We start from the raw sequence: 26,706 nt of genomic DNA on the forward strand, positions 1-26,706 counted from the left end.
CCATAAAATCTATACATTACTATTAACAATTAATCTTAAATAACAGAGCACAGTGAATTTCATAAATGATAAAATGGCAGGTTGGCTATAATATCACAGAAATTATTTGTTGGACTGCCATAATACAAACGATCACAGTTAGCTACAAATCAAGTTACTAAAGTGTATATTTATGGCATTTTCAAGATTAGCACACTATAAGCAGATGTCAAAATGATAACAAGTCCTATAATGCAAACACAAAAGAAATAAGACCTCTAAGTAAATGAGCTTTGTATTAGTCTGTGCAACAGCGGTCCCTTCTACCTTTACATTTAGATTCCACTTGTATTAAAACATGAACTTCTCTGTAAGCATTATGAAGATGACCGCAAAGCTTATACCCTTCCTGGCACAGCCTGCATCCCCGACAGCTGTGGGCCTTGAATAAATAATGGAGGCCACATAAGCGCTAAAACAAAAGCAATTCAAAGTTACTTGCAATCTTTGTCATAAGCATGTTGCTAAGGTTGAATAATGGGATTTTTCTAATCATTTGTGAACACTCCAGTCAAAATCTAAGTCTAGAAAACAGAACAAAACTGCCTAGTGGAAATTTTTGTCTGAAATAATATTTAGCCAAGAACTGAGAATACAGTCTGCAACAGTGCTTTATAAAAGAAAAGAACACCAAACGAAGGAAGATTTATTCAACTATTTCAATGACAAAGTGGAAATATTTTACTTTTAAATGATGACCAAAATTCTCTGTGAATTGAAAAATTAAGAAAACTATATAAATGACAAGCCAGTAAAAAGCTGAAGAGCTAAAGGATGTCCTTTAAATCAGTGTGTGCTCTCCTAGATCTTACTGCTTTCAAGTCTATTCCCTGGACATAAAGCAGCTTAAAATAAGTGTTACATATTCTCAATTTTTTAAACCACATACTAAATTACACATTTTTTAAAACATTTCGCGTAGGAAAAAATTAGTTTAGTATTTTCTAGACATTAAATATTGTTTTTTTAAAAAAAATCACAGTTTCCTCACTAGAGGACTCCAAAGCTTAATTAGTCAATGAAAAAAATAAAGTCTGTTGTTTGGACAAGGACTATTTCTAAGTACTTGAAACAATAAGTGGTCTTTATTTGATAAAAGTACTTATTTTGGTACAGTTCTGTATATAAATGAATTACAGAAGTAAAGGCATAAAATAATGTGGGAGGGAATAATATATTTCAAAGAGGGATCTCTTTGAAAAACAGTTTAGAAACTACAACTTTAGCAAGAAGTTTGATACTTAAAAAGGTACTGACTTTAAATGAAAAGTTCTCATTTAAACTTACCCAGTGTTCTTGACATAACAGGCAGTGCGGAGCTCAAGACCAAGATTGACACACAATTCCCAATGATCTGATATGAGAAATCAGAAAGAATATTGGGCAGTTACACAGTATACGGATAAGTAAAATCCATTCACATTCTGACAAGTTACTGGACATTTCAGTTACCTACTGTTCTTTGCTAACTTCTGAATGATACAATTCAACATAGAAAATAAAGAGAACAGAAACTTTTCTACCAACATTTAAAGTTCTATCTGTGAGTTCTAGAAGATATTTACAGTACCTGACACAAACATAAAGTTATAGAACACAAATTACTTCACACCTCAGATAACGCAGTTTACATTATTGACTGAGGTTGATGATTTCAAAAAGGTTTGCCTAACAAGTAAAAATTAATATTTTTAATACTTCTGACTCTACTTTTAAAGCCAAGACTACTGCTCAAGATAGATAATATCTACTTCTAATATGTTTAACTATTATAAGATTTAATACCAAAAAGCTAGAAATCCAAAACACCTAAATTCTAGTAATTTTCACTGTATCCTATACTTATTCTTTCATATTAAGTAAGAGATGCTGAAAATATTACTTAGTACTTATGATTACTTAAACTAGATGCTAAGTATCTCAAGAAGCCATAGCATTTTAGATAAAGATATATAAAAATAACTTCTCCCCTTTAGAATAAGCTGAAAATATGGAATATATAATAAAAAAGAAAAGAAGCCAGCAGCTGTTGTTATTCTTCATTGTCAGCCTGTGGGAATATTTTACAAATGCAGTCACTATATAAGATAACAGCCTTTGTTATTCCAAAGCCAATGCCATATTGTAGAAAGTCAAATTAGCCTCAGACTACAAAATGTTTCTGAATAGAACTCTTCCGTCTTGCTTTAATTATTCAAATTTGAAATACTTTGTCTCTACTACTTGTAGCAACTAAGTTCTTCAGATTTCAAACAAGTTCCCTGAAGTACAGTCAGCACAATCAAAGTTACTCATTAGCAATACGTTTTCTTTGTAGGAAAGAGTCCTTTCAGGAGCCGTCTATAGCTAGTTAGCAAGCTCTGCGGCTCTATGCATTTACAAGTGAATGGGTGCCATCCAAATTAAACGGAGCACATCCTTTTCCCACTCATTCAGCATTTTGAAAATCTTCCAGTGCGTGTGTTTACGCAACTTACAAACAAATACCTAGAACCGCAAATGAACCATTCACTGCGATTACTAAATAAAACAGTCTGTCTTGGAAGGCAAAAGGGAGGCACAGTCACCTAAGACTTTACCTTACCTTTGTCATCGTTGTGTCATCCTTCTTGGGAATAAAGTTTCCAAAAAATCGGAGGCTATAGAAACCAACAACAGAGGACACCATAAGATAGCTGTGAGAATCAAGGAAAAACTCTCCAAAGAATTGTTTCCTTAAGTTCTCAATTGTCTCCAAAATGTCTTAAGGCCGAAAGGAAAACCAAAACAAAACAAAATGCCACTTGGAGTGCTTGAGGAAGACTGACTTGTTTTTTCTTCCAGGAGAGTGTCTTAGTAAATTACCACTGTCCCAGAAAACTAGACAGAAAACTTGTTAACAGACAGAAGTTCAGTTAAAGAAAGGATACAATATCAAAATGATTTCAAGTGCAGCTCCCACAAAACCAAAAGCAGAAAGAGAAGCATTTCCTATTCCAGGCCCCTGGGGGAAAAAAAAACACTTTTCAGAATTCAATGACACTATTATATTTGGTTTCCCTAAAATTGTTGTCTCATAAATATAGGACAGTTGAAATTAGGAATGTTTAATACCCTGGAGTAACATCTAGAGGTTCAAAGGAAAATAAAATGTGACGAGACTGAATTCATCAACTAATTCAACCACATGTTAACACTTTTAACAAGCTCAAAACATTTCTGATTTATCTCAAATGTAATTTAAGTTACTTATCAAAATGATATGATTATGCTTATTGTTAAATCCTAAATATTCTTGGAAGAAGTTTTTTAAAAATATAATAGTATAATAAGAATAGAACAAATAATTGAACACTGAGGTAACATATAAAAACTATACAATTAAAATATGTCAAAAGGAAGGTAAGCAAAGAAAGAAAGTGAATGCACATATCCTGTTACTACTCTTGAAAGTTTCCTTTCCCTAGATCTTCCTTGGGAATTCAGGGATTTAATTAACACAGATTTTCCAAATGCAATGCTATAAATTTTTTCCTAAACATCATACCTATTCTCAAAACCTATCTTTATCTAGAACTTAACAAAACAAGTAGAAAAAGTAATATTTATTAACGAGGCCAGACAGGCAAAAACTCATTTCTTACTGAAGTAGACACAATGTTTTCAAAGCTTACTAATTAAAGAAACTCTCTGAATACAAACTACTACTGTGCTATCAGCTTCAATTACATCTAACAGATATACCAGGATAATTAAGAATATAAAGTCAGCTTAATAAAAAAATAAACCAATAAATAATATCACATATTATTTACACAATCTAATATAGGCATGAAGAAGTTACAATACCACAGAAATTTCATATATAAATAAGGTAATGGACAAAGAATTTATGAACTTTTGTCAATCTTTTGAAGAAAAAATGAATAATGCTAACAGAAAGCTTATTAACTGGGATGGAAAACACTTTGGAAATATTCTCTGTCTCAAGAGAAGGCCTACAGGCAAGATTAAGATGATCTGATTTATTTACACAATCATAAAAAGAGCATACCACATATAAGTCCTTCTGTACTATGCACGAAAGGAATGGTACAAAAATGTACCACAGGCCTTGGGCCTCACCTAGTATGTGGTATAAGAAAATGGGTTAAAAAATGGATAGAGGGCTTCCCTGGTGGCACAGTGGTTGAGAGTCCGCCTGCCGATGCAGGGACACGGGTTCGTGCCCCGGTCCGGGAAGATCCCACATGCCACGGAGCGGCTGGGCCCGTGAGCCATGGCCACTGAGCCTGAGCGCCCGGAGCCTGTGCTGCGCAACGGGAGAGGCCACAACAGTGAGAGGCCTGCGTACCACAAAAAAAAAAAAAAAAAAAAAAAAAAAAATGGATAGAAGTCAACACAGTAGTTGACTTCTGCTTGATCAATGGCTTTCGGTCTAAACAAAAGACAACGACAAGGCTGTGGATGGAGGAAGACTGCTCACTGCTGTTTTTTGTTAGTGGAATGACAGACCTGAAGCAAGCTGGCAGGCTCGCAGTGGTGGAGAGGCCATGGCAGTGAGAGATGGCACAAGGTCCTGAAGAGGCTGGGGGCAGGGAGCTAAACTGAGAATACTGCTGAAAGAATCAGCTTCTGAAAGAAGAGGGTATCTTCATCTTTGACTGAAGGAAAGGAATTAAGATAAACATTGGCTTTTTTCTATGAGAGAAAAGGTGTATCGTGTGGTTCAGAGAGAGAAGCGGCATGTAGGGAAGCAAAATCTGCACCCCAAAAGGTGTCTCTCTGGCATAAGGATCATTTTAGGCTGATTGTTTTTAAGAAACAGAAGACTCGTAAGTCTTTCTTTTTAGCACCACCCCCACCTCACCCCTTAACTGCCTAAAAGAATTCAGATGAAGGGCCTGGTCCAGGCAGAGCACTATCACCAGAGACAGCTACAAAGAGTATATTGGCTGAGTGTGGTAGACGGAACCCGCAAGACCTGGAGACCAAAGGCCTCTCTGGGTCCCCTCTGTTTACCAAACATATGCTTTCTATCTCCTTGTGAATTGCCTTCCTCCCGCCTGAAGTCCCAAGCTCCTACCCGCTTCTCCCTCTCTTAGATGGAATATAAGCCTCAATTGCCCAACCTGTCCTGGGGTCTCATTATTCTTACCGGGTTCCCACATACACGTAATTAAATTCTGTTTTCTCCTGTTAATCTGTCTCATGTAAATCTAATTCTTAGACCAGCCAGAAGATCCTAGAAAGGGTTAAGGAAAAATTTTTCCCTTCCCCAAAGCATGAAAAGTCTGGGAGAGTTTTGAAGTCATCTCTATGGGAGATGGCAAAGGTGCTAACTTCGAAAAGTGTAATAAAATGTCAAAACTTAAATGCTACTTTAAGTATCCAAAAGTTTATAGAGACACCTAGAAAAAGTATGCCATATATGAATATTTAGTGGAAACTATCTTCCATATGGAGAATATATTTAAATAGACTAATTGATGGAACTTAATAAAATCATGAATTTTTAAACAAGAGAAATAATTAAGTTAATTCATGAAAAGATGTATATCTGACTCTCCTCCAGCAACTGAACATTTTGACTCAAGTTCATAAAATGACTCCTTTGAGGCGTGAGTCCCTAAAACCACACATTTGGATCCTTTGCAAACATAACGAATCCATGTAATAAACTCTTTATATTTCACTATTTCACAAAATATACATTTTCTTAAAGGACCACAAATACGAATTTCAGTAAAACAAAGATAAACTCTGATACAAAGTGTAAAAGGAAACTCTGATACTTGATAAAAAGCCGGACAATCCAAAATACGAAATCAGAAACAAAAAACATAGTTTAGAAACACTGTTTATGAAAGCTCACTGCATAAAGAAATTCATACAACTTGAAGTATATATATGCAGAAAGGTGAATGTTTTCATTTATTTATTTGAAACACTCAGTTTATACACACAGAATACTTTTGCAAAAGAAAGACATTTTAAAGCACTTTACTTTACCCTTGTTCCCTTTGGCATTGCTGTTTCATCAACCAACAGGCAAAGAATATTACAAGCCACCAAGAGGACCGAAATGGACTACAACACAAAAAGTAAGCCATCAGTTCTGAATTTCAATTTTGTCAATACACATAACGTTAAAATCTAAGTAACCAACCAAATGTATGCTTCAGAATAGAGGAAAAGCAGTCAAGACCAAACCTCTACATATAAACCTGAAGTAATGAGACTATAAAAAACTCCAGAATAAATTCGTAAAAATTCTGCAAAGTACTATGATCTCAAAGCTTAAGAAAAAAGCTATTAATATAGATCCACTTATTAACCGATTTTACCAATTGGAACCCACAACTCCACATATTTAAAAAATGGTTAAAATGTTATCAGAACTAATTTAATAATATAATTTTCAGATCTTATCACAGAGTTTGATCAGGGTATCTGCAACACCTTGTCTCTTCTTAATTTTCAACTGAAACAAAGAATGAATTTCCTGCTTCTATGAGGAAATAGATAATCTTGAGGACTTTTCAAAATTACCATTAATTTCATTTTTTGCTCTATTGAGTTTTTACAAATAAAAGCGTAGACAGATTTTAATCCTGTTGATAGAAAACCAGTTTACCTGAAACCATTTAGCTGAGGGAGTTGCCATACACAAATGCTAAAGTAAATAAAAAATAATCTGCTTTATTTAACTAGGCAAATAAATTCTTACTGTCTCAATAAGAAGGAGAACCATAACAGCAGGATACACCAAGTTTCTTTCCCATGCTGAAGCCTTTTTGCGCCTCTCTATTAGAAGGAAAAACAAAATATAATAAAAGTTTCAGTAATTTCCAAAACTTCTCCCCAGATTCACATTTTCATTCCCTACTAATACAACCAGTATGTATTATTCTTACATAAATTATCTTTTCCTAAAAACATAAATTATTTTTAATTTTCCTCCACACACTATAAAAATCAGAATTTTAAAATCAGTTTGCTACATTAAACAGCTCAATCCTGTGATGCTCAAATTTTAGCAACGTAAAGACGTTTCAATTATTGATGAAACATATTGTGGATATACAGCTTACTCTAAAAATACAGTAATATTTGTGTTTCTTTTTTAAATTTACATATTATTATAATGATAGATTTACACACTGATAGAGATCTGGAAATATCAGGTAACATGAGTTAAGAATCCCCTCTAATCCCACATCCTAAAGGCAAACACTTCCAGTTTCCTAAAGGCTGGAAGCAAATCTCTGTTTCTAGTGACAAAGGTCTACTTTGTAACATACCAATCCTTATGTCATGAACAACTGGAAAAGATGGATCAAACTTAAATTTTTAAAAAGAAATGTGTATGAAGATGTCAGAGAGCTACCATAATAATGGAAACTGAAGTCATTCTAGCTTTTTCTGTAGATTCCAAAGGGATTTTTAAATAACTGATTATGATTTCTGCAAATAAAGTAGTTTACTTATTTTCCAAAAAAAAAAGGAGGGAAAATAAAGAAAAAGATTTAAGAGTAAAAAGGTCTAGCATATGTATAACTGGAGTCTGAGGAAATAAAAGAGAATGAGCAGATGCAATATTTGATGAGATGATGGCCAACAATTTCCCAAGTGGATGAAAGACATTAAGCCACACACTCATGAAGTGCCACAGATCTCAAGAAGGATAAATACAAAGAAATAAGACATTAAAAGGTAAGAATAACAGAAGATTACTTATCAGAAATAATACAAGTGAAAAGATAGTGGAGTGATATTTTGGAACATCATCATCTTTGAAAAGTCATTTTGTACACACACAAAACAACAACAACATAAAGTGAACAAATACGTGCTCATCCTCTCTCCAAACTAAAAGACATTCTTTACTAACGGCTTTGGACAGACTGAAAGCTTGTAACATAGAGATTTCACAATTTTAAAAAATATTCCAGACTACAGTAAAGTCTTTAATAAGAAACCAAGACCAATACATAAGTCAAGGAAAAAAATGTACAATACCTAATTTTGTCTTAAGAGTCTTTACATTGTCAAGTTCTTGTTCCAACTCCGTTATATTGTGTTCCACTGATGAAGACAGTCCTATCAAAAGCAAAAACATTTCAGAAACATAACAACAGAACCCCAGAACAGGCAGCCCTCACATTTAATGAAAATATAAAAAACACACTGCAAATCCAGATCACTAATAATGAAAACAAGGGCTGCTGTGACTCACAGAAAAGTACATCCATTTCTTTACTCCTTAAAACTTCCAAGTTCTTGCTGATTAAACACTACATGTTTCCTAGAAAATTTCTGACTCTGGTAAAATTCTTACTTGATCTATTATTAATTTTTCATTAATTACAAAAGCATCATGTGCTTATTATAAAAAGTGAAAGAAAATCAAGATCTCCTCTTCATCCCACCTCCCTAACGCAACAACTGTCAAAAGCTTGGGTGAGGTTTTATTCACCTTCATGTACATACTCATAACATACATACAAATCATACTCATGATTTTTACTATGTATTTTATAAGAATGGGTCAAATCAGACATTATTTCACCACTTGCTTTCCTAGTTAATGATATGTCCACACTGACAGTCTCAACTTCTTAACAGCTGAATAATAATTCCAGAATATGGATGTCCTTCAGTTTTATTCAGAATTATTCCGTTTATGAATATTCAGGTTTTCCTCAATTTTTTGCCACTACAAACATTTTTCTATGAACATCCAGTACTTTCTGGTTCTATTATTTTTGTAGGACAGAGTCTCAAAATTCAGACTGCCGAGTCAAAGGATATGAGGATTTAGAGTTTTAAGAGATATTTAAAAGTTACTTCCCCCCCAAATATTGTGATATATTGTAATAAGTTATTATAATAATTTACATTTCTATGAACACTTTATTATAAAATATGCTTGATGTCAGATGATTTTGCCCAACTGTAGGCTAACATAAGTGCTCTGAGCACCCACTTAAGGTGGGCCAGGCTAAGCTGTGTTTGGTAGGTTAGATATTTTCAACTTATAATGGGTTTACCAGGACGTAACCCATCGTAAGTCAAGGAAGATCTGTGTTTTCCAATCTCTTCCCCAGCAGTGGATGTTGTAACTCTTGAATTTTTGCCAATATGATGGGTAAAAAATATTTTCCCATTGTTACTTTAACACGTACACCTTATTCATATTTTCTGCTTGATTCTTTAGTGGTTTGTATATGTCCATACTCTTTCTATTTTATCTGCTAAATTCTGAAATGGACAAATTTAAATCCCCCACTACAACTGTACTTTGACTGAATAGTTTTTTCTCCGTTTTTAAGAATTTTTTCATTATGCGTTTGTATTTGATAAGATTTGGGGGCTTCTCTAAGACTGTAACATGTTCCTTATGAATCACACCTTTTATCATTGCATCATGACCCTCAGTGTCTTTAATGCTTTTCTTTACATTCATCCCCCCCCTTTCATATATCATTGTATTGGTAATTTTGGTTAGAGCAATATTCAATGCCTACATTATTACAATATAACTTCTGCCGCTTACCCATGTATGAACTATGATTAGCTTTCCTTTCTTCCATAACATTCTTCTTCCCACCCCCAGAATTAATCTTTTTTTTACATTTGCTTAGTTTTTTATGCATTTACTAATAGTTCGAAGCTAAACCTTCCTCCCAAATGTCTTTATTTCCTCCAGAAGCTTACAAAGAAAAGGTGAATGGGAGGCAATTTTTTTGAAACTATACAAGTCTGAATATGAAAGTTTGGTTAAACATAAATTATTTTTTTATATTTAAAAACTATAAATGAGGAATGAAAAGGCGTGTGGTTTACAGGGACTTAAACCCTCATCTTCCATAGCTGTCAGGTAATAGTTAACTTAATGCTGTAAAATCAAGAAATAGCAGGGGAATCTTTTTATTTAGTGTTTACGAGTTTATTATTCTTTATTAGTTAGTTCAAAATTAATTACCCTTCAGAATCGTGAAGTCACTGCTCCACCGCCCCCCAGCTTCCAGTGTCAGCTCTGAGAAGTCTGAAGCTCTTCTTCCTCCTGGGCCTGAGGGTGAACTGCTTCTCATTCTCCCTGAGAGAACGTGTCAGCCTTTATCCCAGGGTCGGTGAGTCACTCTCATGTTCCATGTTGGGCACTGAGTGAGCACTTTCAATCTCCAAGTTCTTATCCTTTAGAGCTGAGAAACTTTCTTGATGTTGTCATTTCCTCCATCCCGTTTTCTCTCCTCTCCCCACTTGGAATTCTATTAGTTGGATGTTAGATCTCCTGAAATGGTCCTCTACTGTTCTTAACTCTTCCCTATGGTTGTCATTGTTGACCTATTTTCTTTAACTTCCAATCTTTTAGATACATTACCATTTCTAAATTTCAAGAGGCCCCTTCTGTTCACTAGCTATTCCATTTTTTAATGGAATCCTGGCCCTTCTCATGGATGCAATCTCAGTCTCTCCCAGGATACTGATGATAGGTTTTACTTTTTTCTTATCCTGTGCATATTCCGTCTCCCCTTAGTGTTCTTTATTGTTTGTTTGTTTGTTTTGGCCCCTACTTTCCCATGAGAGGTTTTTCTCTTAAGTATGATAAGCCTTAGTCATCTGTTCATATTTAAGAAGGAAGCACTAAAAATGATCATTTGAAACTCTAAGATTGCATGGGTGGCACCTGACAAGACTTCCTGGTGGGTAATCCAGCTGGGTTTTTCATGGACACCCAACTGCTAGCAGGGTGTGAGACTGTCCTCCTGGGTAGACCAGATTCCCCAGATAAGACTCTCTGACCTCCTTCTTGGGGTATTAAAGTTTGGCTGTCCAGGTAATGGGAGATGGGAGCTCACACATTTAGTCTGTAATCACTCATCCCATCCTCCCCTCCCCCAATCTGTGCCCAGGCCACAGTCTCACTTTCTCTGGAGAATTACCCTCCCTCTACTGCTGAGGTGGGGAAGAGGCAGTGGTCCAGTACCCTGGATGGAGGGGAAAGAGGTGGGGATCAAATCGTTTCATAAGCAGGCTTTTCACCGATCCTCCTTATCTTAACTTGTTCCACTTTATCCCCACTTCCATAGGTGGCTGGTAGCACCACTTCTGGGGACTTTAGGGGATTCTGGAATATAAATCAAGCACAGATGGCTTAGGATTCAGCTTTCTTGGGTCTGCTAAATTAGTTACTTCTAAAATTCTCTCAGGTCTGCTAAATTTCAAAAATTTTTTATGGTTTTCTCCTCTCAAGTGTTCCTTCTTTTAGGTTTATGCTTCTCTGACCCTCAGTGTTCTCATCTGTGAAATGGGGGGGTACTATTAGGAGGCTTTCTGCTGAGTCAGAAAACTCAACTCAAAGTACCTTAAAAAATAAAATAATTTCATGTAATTGGAAGTTTACACACAGAGTGGGCTTCAAAGTGGGTTTTCCAGCAGCTCAACAGTGACATCCAGGGACTGAATCCTGCCATCCCCAAGTTCATCTGTTATGAAGACTGGTGCTTTCTTCTTTCACGTAATTTCATAATTTCTGTTTATTTTATTTTGTTCATTATTTCTTCTTTTCCTAGCAAGTGGAATTTCTATTTATTCTTTTACCCATGTTAATTTGACACTTCAGTGGTTACTTTCTCATTCTTAACACACATACTTAGACTTATGTTTTTTTCAACCTAACCCCACAGGGAAACCTTACTAGGTAACTTACCCCACACCAAGGTGAAGCTTTCACAACACTTTTTTAAAACCATTCTCTCACTGCTTTCCATTCACCCCTCCTAAGTCCTGGACTGTGCTGAGACTGTTTTAAAAATATTTAGTTTGAGATTATTACTAAAGTTTTCCAGTGATATGGAAGCCACCATATCCTTAATGACTAGAATAGTACCTAGTTACTAAATATACAGCTATAAAATGAATAAATAAATGAATGTCTTTTTGTGCCCTAATAGATATATGACATCTTTGGAAATATATGAGTTTTTAATTGCAATCTTCCCTGCCCCCCTAAGACTACTAAGATTATTTAATAATCCTTAACAGGTTATAAAAGGGAAGTTTGATGTTGGTCTCTCTCTCCTATGTAAGTAATTTTTCTATGTGAAAGCCTGTAAATCTTTTTTATTATTATCATCATTATTCTTGGAATTCGTGAATCATATAACTCTGGATCTGTTTATTTCCTGCTTAATAATCTTGCCTATGACTCTGTGACCTTTTCAATGTACACTCAAGTCTTTCCTCAGCTCACTGACAAGTTCTTCTATTATTCATTTACTTTTTTCTACTTGTTCTTTTTTCTTCTCCTAGATGTCTATTACTTAGACTAGGTATATTAGCTCTGTAGTCCATGTCTATTATTTCATTAGTGATTTCCTTCTCTTTGTTCTTTTGTCCTGTGACATGAAATAGTTCTTCCACTTGATTCTACCAGATGATTAATTCAATTTTCAGAAGGACTGTATTATTTTTCTATTGCTACTGTAACAAATCACCACAAACTTAGTGGCTTACAGCAATACAAATGTATTATCTTACAGTTCTGGAGGTCAGAAGTCTAAAATCAAGGTGTCAGCAGGACTGTGTTCCTTCTGGGGACTCCAGGGGAGAATCTGCTTGTCTTCTCCAGCTTCTGGAGGCTGCCAGCACTCCTCGGCTCATGGTCCCTTTTTCACATCACTCCACCCTCTGCTTCCACGGCCACATTTCCTTCTCTGACCCTCCTGCCTCATCTTTCACTTATAACAATGCTGTGGGACTTCCCTGGTGGCAGAGTGGTTAAGAATCCGCCTGCCAATGAAGGGGACACGGGTTCGAGCCCTGATGCAAGATCCCGCGGAGCCGCAGAGCAACTAAGCCCATACGCCACAACTATTGAGCCTGCACTCTAGAGCCTGCAAGCCACAACTACGGAGCGCGCGAGCCACAACTACGGAGCCTGCGTGCCACAACTACTGAGCCTGGTGCCACAACTACTGAAGCCCACGCGCCTAGAGCCTGTGCTCCGCAACAAGAGAAGCCACCACAATGAGAAGCCCGTGCACCGCAACAAAGAGTAGCCCCCACTCTCCGCAACTAGAGAAAGCCCACACGCGGCAATGAAGACCCAACACAGTCATAAATAAATAAATTAATTAATTAATTATTTTAAAAAAAACAATGTTGTGATGACACCGGGCCTGTCAGATCACCTAGGATAATCTTGAGACCCCCCTTGCTTAATCACACTGCAAAGTCCCTTTTGCCATGTAAGGGGTCACGTTTACAGGCTCTTGGGGTTAGGACTTGGGTACCTTCGTGCGACACTATTCTGTCTACCACAAGGACTATCACATCTTTTGTCTACTGAATTTTTAATGTTTTTCCCACATTCTAGGCAATCCTTTTTCTACTCTAATTATATCTCTTTGAAAATTGGTATTTACTTTTGGGGGCTAATTACAAATTCTTATTTGTCTCTCCCATTAGTTAACTTCAATTGGAATCACACTTTCTCGCTATTCATCTTGGCCTTCGTCACTCAGTCCTAAGCGAATGGTAACTTTTCTGTATCTGCCGCTATTCTTCCCTTCACACCTACTCAGCGCACACAGTCGCTCAAACAGTGACAAAACATCTGGAGGGCCCAGTAATTTTTGTTCTTGGGGAGTACGGATGAACTGACCAGAAATATTGACTCAGGAGAAAGACAACTCAATGCTCTGGCATCTCTCAAGATACAAACAGTGCTCCTTTCTCAAAGGGAGAAATACTGAAGGGAGGATTCAGGCCAACAACCCAAGGCAGCAGGGTACAAATGCACTAAGCCCTCTTGTGGAATCACAAAACTTCAGTCTTACCCCAGGTTTCTAAAAAAGGTAAGTATTCCCCACTGCATTTCCTTTCTCACTTCCGTCCATCGCTAAAGAGAGAGAAATCCAACATTCTCTCTTTTGGAGAACCTGAGGTCTTGCAAGCACTGAAATGTTATACACTATTTCCAGAGCTCATGAGTTTCATCATTTTACTTGCCAGTATATAGTTTATAAAAGAACAGGGGTAAAGACAGTATAGATGTATTCAGGTAGTGTGACCCAAAACTACTAAATTTTGACTACAAATTTAGCAGCCAAAACAAAAAGAGAAACATTTAAGTTACAGAATTAATGGATATTTCTGTATAACAGAGATTTACAGTAAGATGGCATAGCATTATAAGATTTTCAAGTATCTTTGAATATAATAGTCTTAGAGATAAGTATATTTTACTTTTTATCTCATTTCTTTACAAATTATACGGTATGTATCTGTAGTTAATGCTCATTTAACTTCTATATCTGATAAATTACAAATACAATTCCAAACTACATTTCATTCCCTATACTTGTGAAGAAAAGCATTATTCCAGTAACCAGTTCACTGTTAGAAAAAATAATCTGATGAATATTCAGAATTTTGAAAGGGAATCAGAGTAGACAGTATTCCTGCTGCCAATGTAAAATTAAGTGAAAAGACATAAATGCCTACTTTGTGGGTGTGATGTCTACAAAGCTCAATACAGATGTCTAGACTAATCAATGTTTTCAAAGGAAAATAACTAAAGTGATATTTCTGTAACACTGTGTGTTTATTTTTTGGTGACACAATGCTAGGCACACAATGCGTAGTTAATAAACACTGACTGAGTTGCATACTAAAATCAAGAACACATTCTTATTGTCCTCAAAGAAATCACGCCTTTTTTAAATGACTAGATTCATCTGGAATGACACAATTTTCAAAGACACCACCATCCTTTACTGTATATCTCACTACCTAAGTGAGAAAAGTAAGCTTGTTTGGGCGGAATATTCCATTATAAATGACTGGAAGGAAATGATGGCTCTTGTAAGGAATCATGATACACTGCAAAGAATTCTGGAATGTTACACAAATTTAAGCGGCAGCGACAAAATGATCAAAATATCCTAAAGAACTGTATTATCATTACTTTACTTCAAAATGAATCTAAAATATTCAATGTCAGCATTGTCTAGTCAATAAGTCAAATTGGTAGACAAAACCTGTTTGGACTAGTCATGAAAAATAAAAAGGGATTCGCCAAGAAAACCACAAAGCAGCTCATTTAAGGTCAATTTAACGGTATTATTCTGTTTTCCTTCCAGCCTCAACATAAGACTTCACTACCTCAAAGGAAATTGTAAGAGTATCTATTTGCATTCCCCCTAGGTGACTGGCAGTTCACCACCAATTAGTTCAAAATTACACTGTTACTAGCATGCAATAAAAACAACACCTTTCATCTTTCTTACACAGGTAAGAATACCTTCAGAGCCAATAACTTTGATCAAATGAGTATTTTTGATCCTGCCCCACCCATCTCTTTGGATTCAGGAAAACTAATAGCTGAAGGCAACTTTTCCCAGCTTTATTCTTAAACTGAAAAACTAGTGTGGTATTGAAAATATTTTGCTTGCAAGATAACATAATTTCCCAAAGTCCAGCACTTCTTCAATAATTAAGCTGTCCTTACACCTTTTCTTTTTTTTTTTTAGATATTTATTTATTTATATTTGGCTGCGTGGGGTCTTCTTTGCTGCACGCGGGCTTTCTCTAGTTGCGGTGAGCGGGGGCTACTTCTTCGTTGCACTGCGCAGGCTTCTCACTGCAGTGGCTTCTCTTGTTGTAGAGCACGGGCTCTAGAGCGCAGGCTCAGTAGTTGTGGTGCACGGGCTTAGTTGCTCCACAGCATGTGGGATCTTCCCAGACCAGGGCTCGAAACCATGTCCCCTGCATTGGGCAGGTGTATTCTTAACCACTGCGCCACCAGGGAAGCCCACACCTTTTCTTAATACGTAAGAGAGCCTTAACTGACATGCATTCATATGTTAAAGGACAGACACTAATTATTTAATATAAAATATATAATGTTGTATTTTTAAAAACAAACATAAATCTCCAACTGGGTATGTAAACAATTCAAAGAATATGAAGCAAAAAAACAATCTCCCTAAACAATTCAGGACCATAAACAATTCAGTGTCCTAAACTTAGTCCCATAATGAATACTACTTGGAAATAGATACCTCTAGTATAAACATTATTTTTTCATTTAACTTTTAAATTTAGCATATAGCCAAAAGAAAGCTGATTAGAAAATCTGTTATCTAAGTAACTCTTTAAAATTTTCATTATACTTAGTACTTTAAATTGACCAAAGTTATTTCTATCACCAAGAATGTGAAGTCACTCAAGTACTTTTAATTATTTCTAGTCACTTAGACAAACAAGTTAGTTGTTAAAGCCCAAGACTCCTAATAATTCATAGAATGAACAGTCTCCATCCCCTAAGCAAACACCAATTACTGTACACCATAAAGCCACTGATAATTAGACAGACCCCAGAAAGCTTTTGAAAACTGAAGCCTGGCCATGAACTCTCTAAAGCATCTATTTGGGCATGAACAAATACTACTACTATCTACAGAGGAGACAGACAACTCGCATACTCAAAAACTCTATTTCTATTCCATTTGCAGTGCTAACATTTGTTAAAATAATAGTTTCTATTTACTTCTAACACATCCACAAAAATATGGCTAATTATAGAACCAAGCAATATGAGACTTTTGATATTCAACACAATTTTGAAAATGCAAAATACTTTTTTTTTTTTTTTTTTTGCAGTACGCGGGCCTGTCACTGCTGTGGTCTCTCCCGTTGCGCAGCACAGGCTCCGGATGTGCAGGCTCAGCGGCCATGGCTCACGGGCCCAGCCGCTCCACGGCATGTGGGATCTTCCCGGACCGGGGTACGAACCCGCATCCCCTGCATCGGCAGGCGGACTCTCAACCACTGTGCCACCAGGGAAGCCCGCAAAATACTTTGATTATAAAAGACCACAAGCAAGATGGAGAGTATTAAACAATCAGCTTTAGGAACATTATATGAAGCTATGTACAATTAAAGTAATGGTTTGGGGGCTTCCCTGGTGGCGCAGTGGTTGAGAATCTGCCTGCTAATGCAGAGGACACAGGTTCGAGCCCTGGTCTGGGAGGATCCCACATGCCGCGGAGCGACTAGGCCTGTGAGCCACAACTACTGAGCCTGCGCGTCTGGAGCTTGTGCTCCGCAACAAGAGAGGCCGCGATAGTGAGAGGTCCGCGCACCGTGATGAAGAGTGGCCCCCGCTTGCCACAACTAGAGAAAGCCCTCGCACAGAAACGAAGACCCAACACAGCAAAAATAAATTAATTAATTAATAAACTCCTACCCCCAACATCTAAAAAAAAAAAAAAAAAAAGATTTTAAAGTAATGGTTTGGCCTTTTTTTTTCTACTTTAGCTATAAGTTATTGGTAGATCTTAAGCTAGATAAGATGTTAAGATTATTTTATATGTGCTACTCTCGGGAACACTATCCTCCACATAAGTGTGGTTGAACAAGCAGCTCATATGCATTAATTCATCTTCTGCTAACAAATCTGGATCATCTATACAGAGTATCTCTTTCTCTAAATTTCAGAGAATATATGCTACTTAACTCTTAAATTATTCTGTAGTTTGTTATTACAAAGTATTCCTCATCTACTAATACTGTACCTTCAGCCAATTCATTTCATCCCTTCATCATCTCATTATCTGGGTCATATTTTATTGTCATGAAAAGTGATTATATGGCCCAAGAAACTGAACAAATTGTAACAAGGTGTCTCTCACAGTTTCATACCCTTGGACCCAAATTTTGATATCTTATTAGAAACCGTTTAATTAGTATTACCAGTAGAATTAATACTCTTTTCTGTTAGTTCATGAAGTCAAGATATTACTAAATATTTTCTTCTATCACAGTATTGCCCAAAAGAGGGTCATTCAGTGTCTACAATCTTTGCTATGTATGTTCTTGATGAAAGCTGATACTTGATCACCTTCAGCCCGTCCAAGCCCAAACAGTTCTCGAAGTGGGCCAGAGTCTGCTAAATCTGAGACAGTCTCACTTCAGTGGTATAACCAACAGAATAACCATTGCTGGCCTACAGAAGAATGCCTAAGGAAAGTCAAGATGAAAGTAACGTAGTGGACATGAGATAAAACCCAACATAAGCCTCCTTATACCATTAAAGGTGCTATTGTGAAAGACATCATATAGCTGACTGTCTTGCCAATGACAATGGGAAAGCTTCCGACAGGATGCTAGAACTCTAAAGCAAGCATAGACTGCCTGGCAAACTCAGCTTTGTTATGAACAGCAAGATTCAAGGGCTGATGGTGACAAAATGCTTCTGACAGGTCACTTAGTTCCACAAAAAATTCAGATATGTCGTTTTTTTCAATCCTTTACCTTTCAGAATACAAAGGTACTGCAACATGACACTCAGCAAAAATGAAACAAGTACATCTTCTGTGCTCTTAAAAATAAAGAATCAATATCAACTTCAATAGAAAAAGCTTTAAAAAAAAGATCAAAACGAAGCAGGAAAGTAACCGCCACCGAAAGTGATATACTAACTCTTTATCGTGAAGATGAAAACAGTACCTAGCAAAACCGAATTGAATCACTAAGTTCAAAGGCTATAATATTTTTAAATAAATTACATTAAAAGAACTGTGAAGGGTGTGAACTTAAACAACAAAAAATAATTCCTATTCATTATGGTGCTTCTAAAGGTACCCAGTACACCCATAGGCTATACACACAAAAGCTAATTATTTCAATTAATGCCGTTGCATAACTTAAACACTTAAACAGGCTAATGATAAATATATAACTTTATCCTGGGAAGGAATTACAAAAGATTTTCTACCACGATTAATGTAATGAGACTTTCTGCTGGGCTACTCTTCAGGGGTCCTGGAGTAGAAATGGATTGTGACTGCTCCCATTTCCTGGGTTAACAATAGGGGAAAATCACCTTACTTCTGCTTCTTCACTAACACCCAGCACACACGGTCCTCCAGCCCCTCAATCTTGGTTTGTCTCCAGAGGTCTCTACTATGGGCTTTCCTAAATACTCTTCCATGTGATTGTCTTTTATGCTGTCACCAAATTTTACTTCTTCCTTCTTCACATCTATGGTAAAATGACAACCATCCACCATGTGTGTTTTTCATCTATCCATTTACGTATGCAACAAGGATTTACTACCAACCCACCACATGTCTGGCAGTATCAGAGGATCAGGAAGAAAACAAGCAAAAATCCCTGCCCTGTGGCGTTCCTGTTCCAGGTGGAGAGATGGGCAATATATGAAAAGTGAGCAGTATGTCAGCGACTGGGAAGTGCCATAGAAACGATAAAGCAGGAAGGGGGAAAGAAGTGCCAGGGTGGAGGGGCCTGGCACTACGAAATCACAGCCTCACGCTCACAGCGTGGGAAAGCCCCCGGAGAAGGGGACCATTAGGTAAAGACCTGAAAGGCAGGAGGCAGAGGCGGGGCAGGCCGCATGAGAAAAGAACAGCAAGGAGACTGCAGGAGAGGAAGCCAGAGGATGCAGAAGCTACAGACCGGAGCCAGCAAGTGAGATCTGACTTACATTTTCAAGCGCTCTCCTTGACTCACAAGGCCAAAGATGCAGGGAGCCCACCAGGAAACTACAGAATCTAACCAAGAGGTGACCGGCCACTCAAACCAGAGCGGTGACAGTACAAGGGGTGAGGCGCGGTCAGATGCTGGAGAGGTTTGAAGCGAGAGCTGACAGCTTTGAGAAGGAACCCACATGGGAATTAAGAGAAAGAGACGCCGAGATATTAGCCTGAGCACCCGGACGAATGGATTTGCCACCTACAGGGATGGGTCCACTCTGACAGAGGTGGAATTAGCTGATCCTGGACTAGATATGTTCAAGATGCCAATTAGCCCAGTGGAGTGTCTACTAGGCAGCTGGATCTACACAGTTGGAGGTCAGCAGCACACAGGTGGTATACAGCCATGCAGCCAAAGGACACAACCAGAGGAGGGCAGGCAAACAGAAAAGAGAAGTTTAAGGACCGAGGCATGAGGCTGTCCCGTGTGAAGAAGGAATGGACACAGAGAAAACCCAGCAAAGCAGACTGAGAAGCAGCAGCCCATTAAATGCAAGGACAAGGAAAGTGTAGCAAACTGAAAACCAAGTGGAATAAAACAATTTCAAGGAGAGGGGAGTGTAAGACGAGGACTCTGAACTTGGGGCCAACCTGGCACCAGCACTTCGGTAGAGTCGTGGAGGCAGAAGTGAGTTCAAAGCCAAACGTTCAAAGCACAGAAATGAAGCCAACAAGAATACAACCCTTGGGAGTTCCGCTCTAAAAGTGGGAAAGCAATGAGGTGGTGAGCTGGAGCAGGTAGGAGGTCAAACCAGATTGATTTGCTTTCCTTCCTTCTGAGGAAAGAAAAATTTGTATTCTAAGGCAAGTCAAGGAAAATTTTAACACAAGAAGTTTTCTCTGCCCTTTGGCCGCCTCTCTCACCACACTGTGCACCATGTATCTGCACTATGCATTGACCACACGGCCCCATCTGCAGAAAACCTGCTCAACCATAAAGAGCAACGTTCTCCTGGCACCAACAAGACGACTCCTTAGGAGATAACCTTCCTTCTTAACCCTGTAAAGGACCGCGATGACCCACTACCCACTACTCACTTTGTATGTGTAGGTCTGGATTGTATAAACTGTTGATAATACGTCACTTAATGCACAGCCCTCGGTCTCAAAAACTCACACAACTGCGCTTTCGCCTCTAAGAGGAGGACCGGTTCTTGGAGTTTTCTGAGAGACTGTTCCCAAGTTATAATTCTCAATTTGGTTTGAATAAAATTTTCCATTTCTTTCTTAGATCAACTGATTAGTTTTTCATCGACACTTCCTTCCTTTCCTTCCTTTCTTTCACTTGGTCTTTCATTCTGTTGAGAAAAATTACAGTAATTCTCTATGCTGATGGAAATGATCCACTTGGTGAAAAACTGATTCTGTAAGAGAAACGTAGAAAGGCTAGAGTTCTGTCCTAGAATCAGTGAGAAGGGACAGAATCCAGTGCAACAGGGGAGGACCAACCGTAGCCAGAAGCAGGGACAATGCAGCCACAGTGTAAGGAGAAAAGGCAGCACAAGCAGGGGCAGCTGCAGGTAGGTGGATCCACACAAAGGGAAACGCTCGTGCAAGTTGTGTCATAATTGCTTCTATTTTCTCAAGAAAATAGGAAGCAAAGTTATCACCTGAGAGTGACAGTGAAGACGGTCTGAGAAAAGAGAAGATATAAATAGTCATCAAGGAGAACCTATGGTCATGCACATAAAGAAAGGCCAGGCAGTCATGGTCAGAGGTGAACAGACGTGAGTGCAGAGGACATCCAGAGCTGGCTGGAAGCAAGGCTGCAGTCTCGCCAGGCATGAGTACAACAGAGTGAGAGGGAAAGGGGACTGAGGGTGCACGTGAGGGACCGGTTATAACGACGGCCCAGGAATTTAAACTGTGACAAAGCAAGGGTATGATGGAAAAGGGTGGGGCTGGTAATGAAAAGTTATTAGGATAAATAAATGACACATTAAGTCTCAATACTGAAGAACTGTGGGAAGTGAGCTGGAAAAATCAGAGCTGGAGAGGAGGACGACTGATTCTGAGATTATGCAAGAACTTGAGCTCCCGCTCATGACAAGGCCTGCGTTACAATCCCAGGCAATAAGCAGCTGAGGGAGATCGTTGGAAGAGAGAGGTCAAGGAGCTCCCAGAGTACTGGGACACTGAAACCACCAAGAATTATGATAGGTGTTGTAGAGAGAATGATCATGAATGAGGAGATAAAACAACAGCCTCCAGGAGGGCGCAGGAACAGCCTGGGGTGGGAGGGGTGCCTGAAAAGGGGAGAAGGCGTCAATCAGGTCAAGGTCCAAAGACGCGAGATTCCAAGTGTCTGAAAGAGAGCAAGAGGAGGCCAGCCAAGGCTGTGGGGAAACAGAGTCCCACCGAGGGAGCTCCCGAGGAAGCACGGTTCTTCACGCAAGAGGGCGAAGGCTGAGCATCCAGGCTTCTGCTGCCGAGTGAGCGCTCAGCTCCAAGTGCTAAAGCAGAAGGTTCACGAGCTAGGGGACAGTGGGAAATTGGGGCAGAAAAGGGCCAAAGAGAGACATGGGGAACACAGAGTCTGAGATGCAAAGAACTGCATACCCCAGGCTCTTCATGCCAGCTGGCAGAAAGGGGCAAAGAGCAAAACGCACCCATTATCCCTGCGGGTTCCAAGTGCCGAGAGTGGGAAGGCACAGGAGTCTTGCCAGAGCCGCACGAGCTCTGGGGACGTCACTTTACTCTTGCCAGGGTAGGTGGACGTGAGGGAAGGGGGCTTGGCCAGATGGCGTGGTGCTCGGGCTCCCTCCCGCTCCAGGATCCCATACAGCTCCCCTTTATTTCTTTCCAAGCCTTTCAGCGCTGGACACAACCTTCACAGAGTCTCACCATTTCTTTTCCTGTTCTTCAGTTAACTAGTCCATGATCTTGAGACTCAGCTTCTAAATTCACCTGCACAATGTCTGGTGCTTAGAAGAAGACGTGCAGTAAACAGAAAAGGGAGGAGAAAGAGTGGAGCAGACTGGCAACAGGACGGCTTCTTTATAACAGTATGCCCGTTAGCTTTATTTTATCACTGTATTTTATGAAATAACAATAATATTAACAAGAACAAAACCTCTAGCACCATCAAGGGTCAACGAGAAGCAACGGAGAAGTCACAGGCAGGCAGCCCATCCTAAAGCTACACTGATAACTTAAACACCAGGCATGAAAACCCAACTCCAGGGATATAATAACAACCACAACAAGTCATCTTATCGTCCAGAAAAAATGGTGTTAGTCCCCCAGTAAAGCACCTCTTGATATTAAGTATCATGTTTTTTCCAGATAACTGTAAAGCTGGGATCAGAGCAAACCATGCAGATGTTCCCAAGATTCAAGATTCATGCGATGCGCATCACAGCCCACGCAAACCAAGAAAGCACACTCAATGTGCCCTTAGCAAACACCATCACAAATTCTGGGGTGAATCACCGCTGTAATCTGTATTTTTAAAAATCTTTTACTCTATTCTGCAATTCTTTTTAATAGCCCAGAGTAAAAAAGTTAAAACTTCACTTTTTAAAAATAATTTAAAATATAAAATAACTGTTACAACAAAATACACTTGACACAGTACTAAATAAAATCCCTGTGGGGCTTCCCTGGTGGCACAGTGGTTAAGAATCCGCCTGCCAGTGCAGGGGACACGGGTTCGAGCCCTGGTCCGGGAAGATCCCACATGCCGCGGAGCAGCTAAGCCCGTGCGCCACAACTACCGAGCCTGTGCTCTAGAGCCCACATGCCACAACTACTGAAGCCCGTGTGCTGCAACTACTGAAGCCCGTGCTCTGCAACAAGAGAAGCCACCGCAACAAAGCTCACGCACTGCAAGGAAGAGTAGCCCCCACTCACTGCAAATAGAGAAAGCCTGTGCGCAGCAACAAAGACCTAATGTGGCCAAAAATAAATAAATTAAAATAAAATAAAATCCATGGCATGATTTCCATTACTAACCTCCCATGATCTATATTTTCTTAAAAAATAGCAAATCATAAAATACAGTTTTGTTCCATCTTGGTTTTTTCCTCTGCACATACTGATAAATATACTTTACTGAAGCTCACAATTCTTAGTCTATGTTAGTCAAAATGTCCATTTTGCCATAGAACGCTTTATGTTACAAGCCTATTATTTTCTACCTGAAACAGTCCATAGTGCTAACCAACAGCAAACAGCAAAACTATAGCATTTATGCCAACAAAGAGTCTCACTGGAAAGATTTTAATGACAACCTACCAACAGAGCAGTCAGAAGTAGTGCATGGCTTCCCAAAACGGCAGAAAATAAAATTACACTTAGCATTAGCTATCATACCATCCTTAATCCTCTACAAACTATAACATTACTGTGCTAGCTGGAGAGTTTTGTTTATTTTGGCTTTGCCTCATTATATAATACCTTAAACTTCTGGCAAGTATTTCCTTTCCAATTTCTTTTCTTTTTTTTAATAAATTTATTTATTTATTTATTTATTTATTATCTATGGCCGTGTTGGGTCTTCGTTGCTGTGCGCAGGCTTTGCCTAGTTGCAGCGAGCAGGGGCTACTCCTCTTTGCGGTGCTCAGGCGTCTCATTGCAGTGGCTTCTCTTGTTGCGGAGCACGGGCTCTAGGCGAACGGGCTCAGTAGTTGTGGCTCGCAGGCTCTAGAGCACAGGCTCAGTAGTTGTGGCGCACGGGCTTAGTTGCTCCGCGGCATGTGGGATCTTCCCGGACCAGGGCTTGAACCCGTGTCCCCTGCACTGGCAGGCGGATTCTTAGCCACTGTGCCAGCAGGAAAGTCCTCCTTTTCAATTTCTTTAGATATAACGAACCACTTTTGATGTGAGGAGCCAAGGATCTAGAAAGATTCTGGAGGGACTTTTTTTCCCCATTGCTGAAGGACAAAGTGAGAAAAGCCTGTATGTGGAAGTTTGTTTTGATTAGACTTAATTCAAATTCTTTAATTCACAGAGCAGTGTGTTTTACCCTCCCTAGCTCTTAGCCTCCTGAGCTGTAAGGCAGAACCAGTATACATCTAGGCTGACACAGAAGCCCCACGTACTGCAGGAGGCAGCTGGACATGTATTCTTTACGATTCAGGCATGTTTTATTACACAGCGGCATGATTACCTAACTAAGACAAATTCATTATAATATTAACTACTTTAATGAAATATGATAAAGCTGACAGTATTGATTAAAGTTATAATTCTTAAATTAAATAGGCTTATATGTTAAAGTAGCTTTAATAGAGTTAGAAGAATAAAAGATACCTGTAGTTCCAGTCTAAAAGTTATCAGTATCAAAGCATATAATTATTACTGACAAGAATTCTCTAGAATAGATACAATCTGAAATTCTTTGATCTAAGAATAAAGCTCTAAATGTTATCAACACTTTCGGGTTGATGATTTAAATTCACTATCTGTAACTGAAGAAAACAGGTATTTTCCTTCCCATTTCTCAGTATTTCACAGTTAAAGTAACCTTCCATTTTATACCAACTCTTGAATTATGGTTAGCTATTAATAATCTGATCTTGGTGGTTAGGTTTTCAACATTTAAAAAAAAACTTTGTAGGAGAAAAGAGTGCAGGGTGAAATTCATTTGAGTAAAATAAAGAAAATTTTACTATGTCATTTCTCTGTTAAACTGTCATTACTCTTTTCTTCATTGGTTCATCATTTGAAGCCACAAATGATCAGTAATGAAAAATTAAATTTTAAAATCTTTGACATGCTTACATGGTTACCAGCTAACAATGAACAGCATCCCCAAATGACAACAGAGTTCCTAAGTACAACAGAGTCTAATTTGGTCCCTTAGTGTCAGAGAAACCCTGCGTTTTACCATGCATTAGAGATTTCAACAGGAGAGACATGAGGTAGGGATACTACAGTCACTAAGACAACATGCAAATCTGCAGAACCTAAGCAACTACAAGTCATAATGCTTCCAATACATTAGGATCTGGTAGAAGAGGGATATACCTTAGTGGCCAGTGTCCCAGCACTGAACTGACCCTGCTGGTTACAGCTACTATCAGTTAGAGAGAGATGGGACCCTGACCAAAGTGCCGCTACTCCTCAGTAACCCTCTCCTCACCTGGGAAGTTCACGTGTTTCTCTGACATCTTGGCCTCAGGCAACAGCACAAAGTACTGAGAGGCTTGTATTTTTTCCCTCAATTATCTGTCTTTTTTGAATTAAATAATTTTTTATTCTGGTCTAAAATATGTAATAAATACATACCATTTAGTCGTCGCTGAATTGCTTCTTCCTCTAGGGTAATAATATAAATTTGTTCATCCAGGTCTTCAAGAATCTAAATTTAAACATCAAACTATTGAATAATACATTACGTAAGTAGTGCTTACGAGAATATTTAGGCTATCTGGCCTATAATTTAGATAACCATTCAAATTACTAGGAATCTAAATTAAAAATGCTCAAACTATTCTACTTGCAAATTAAGTAGAAATTCTTAGTATATAACTAAGCACATCAAAAGCTGATTATCACAAAATCTACATACATTTAAATTGATTTTTTTCAGTTTAAAGAATTAAAGAACTCTGCAACTCTCTCAATGGCACACAAATGTATGAATTCTAAACATCCAAAAAGCTAAATGCAATAACATCTCTACGCCCAAGCCAATATTTTAGAGCCAGAGGAATAGATCACCCAGTCCAGCACTGGTTTCTCATCTACATTAACCTGCATAATGTGTAAAACAAAAAATCTATAAACTAAATCACTACCATCAATACTTTCCATTTACATCATCATTATATACTAAAAAATGTCCACAAATATTAAACACTGGTATTATGAAAACCATCCTATAGACAGAACCCTAGAAAAATAGTGTGCTAACATACACACCACTCACTACCACAGTATACAACACTAGTAAAAACAACCACCAAAAAACCTCACTAACCAGTAACCAATTATATGGGATATTATCTGCACTGTGTAAGGGCTGGTGTGCTTCATCCCCTTGATTCTACAGCAACCCTATGAAAAACAGACCGCTCTCGCTGCATCTTGTAATATGCCAAGAAACAAAGGTTTGGCAAAGAAAAGTTATCTGTCTTCAAAGCCTGTGCTCTTAGCCAGTCTGGGCTGATGGGGA

The 26,706-nt window shown here is 38.4% G+C and overlaps 1 protein-coding gene across 6 annotated transcripts in view; it reads right to left on the reverse strand.

Moving 5' to 3' along the window:
- The window catches only part of LMBR1 (limb development membrane protein 1), a 162,742-nt gene that overhangs the window by 53,415 nt on the left and 82,621 nt on the right, over positions 1-26,706 (reverse strand). For 5 of the 6 annotated variants that reach the window (XM_067747583.1, XM_067747581.1, XM_067747580.1 and 2 more), the window contains 7 exons: positions 25,818-25,890; positions 8,041-8,121; positions 6,749-6,825; positions 6,031-6,108; positions 2,949-3,022; positions 2,624-2,714; positions 1,327-1,393 (listed from right to left, as the gene is read on the reverse strand). In XM_067747583.1, coding sequence (XP_067603684.1) covers positions 1,327-1,393; positions 2,624-2,714; positions 2,949-3,022; positions 6,031-6,108; positions 6,749-6,825; positions 8,041-8,121; positions 25,818-25,890 — 541 coding nt within the window. The remainder of the gene's footprint in view (positions 1-1,326; positions 1,394-2,623; positions 2,715-2,948; positions 3,023-6,030; positions 6,109-6,748; positions 6,826-8,040; positions 8,122-25,817; positions 25,891-26,706) is intronic. The other variant, XM_067747582.1, reaches the window with a different exon arrangement.

Source organism: Pseudorca crassidens, chromosome 8 (genome assembly GCF_039906515.1).
Source record: "Pseudorca crassidens isolate mPseCra1 chromosome 8, mPseCra1.hap1, whole genome shotgun sequence".
Taxonomy (NCBI): domain Eukaryota; kingdom Metazoa; phylum Chordata; class Mammalia; order Artiodactyla; family Delphinidae; genus Pseudorca; species Pseudorca crassidens.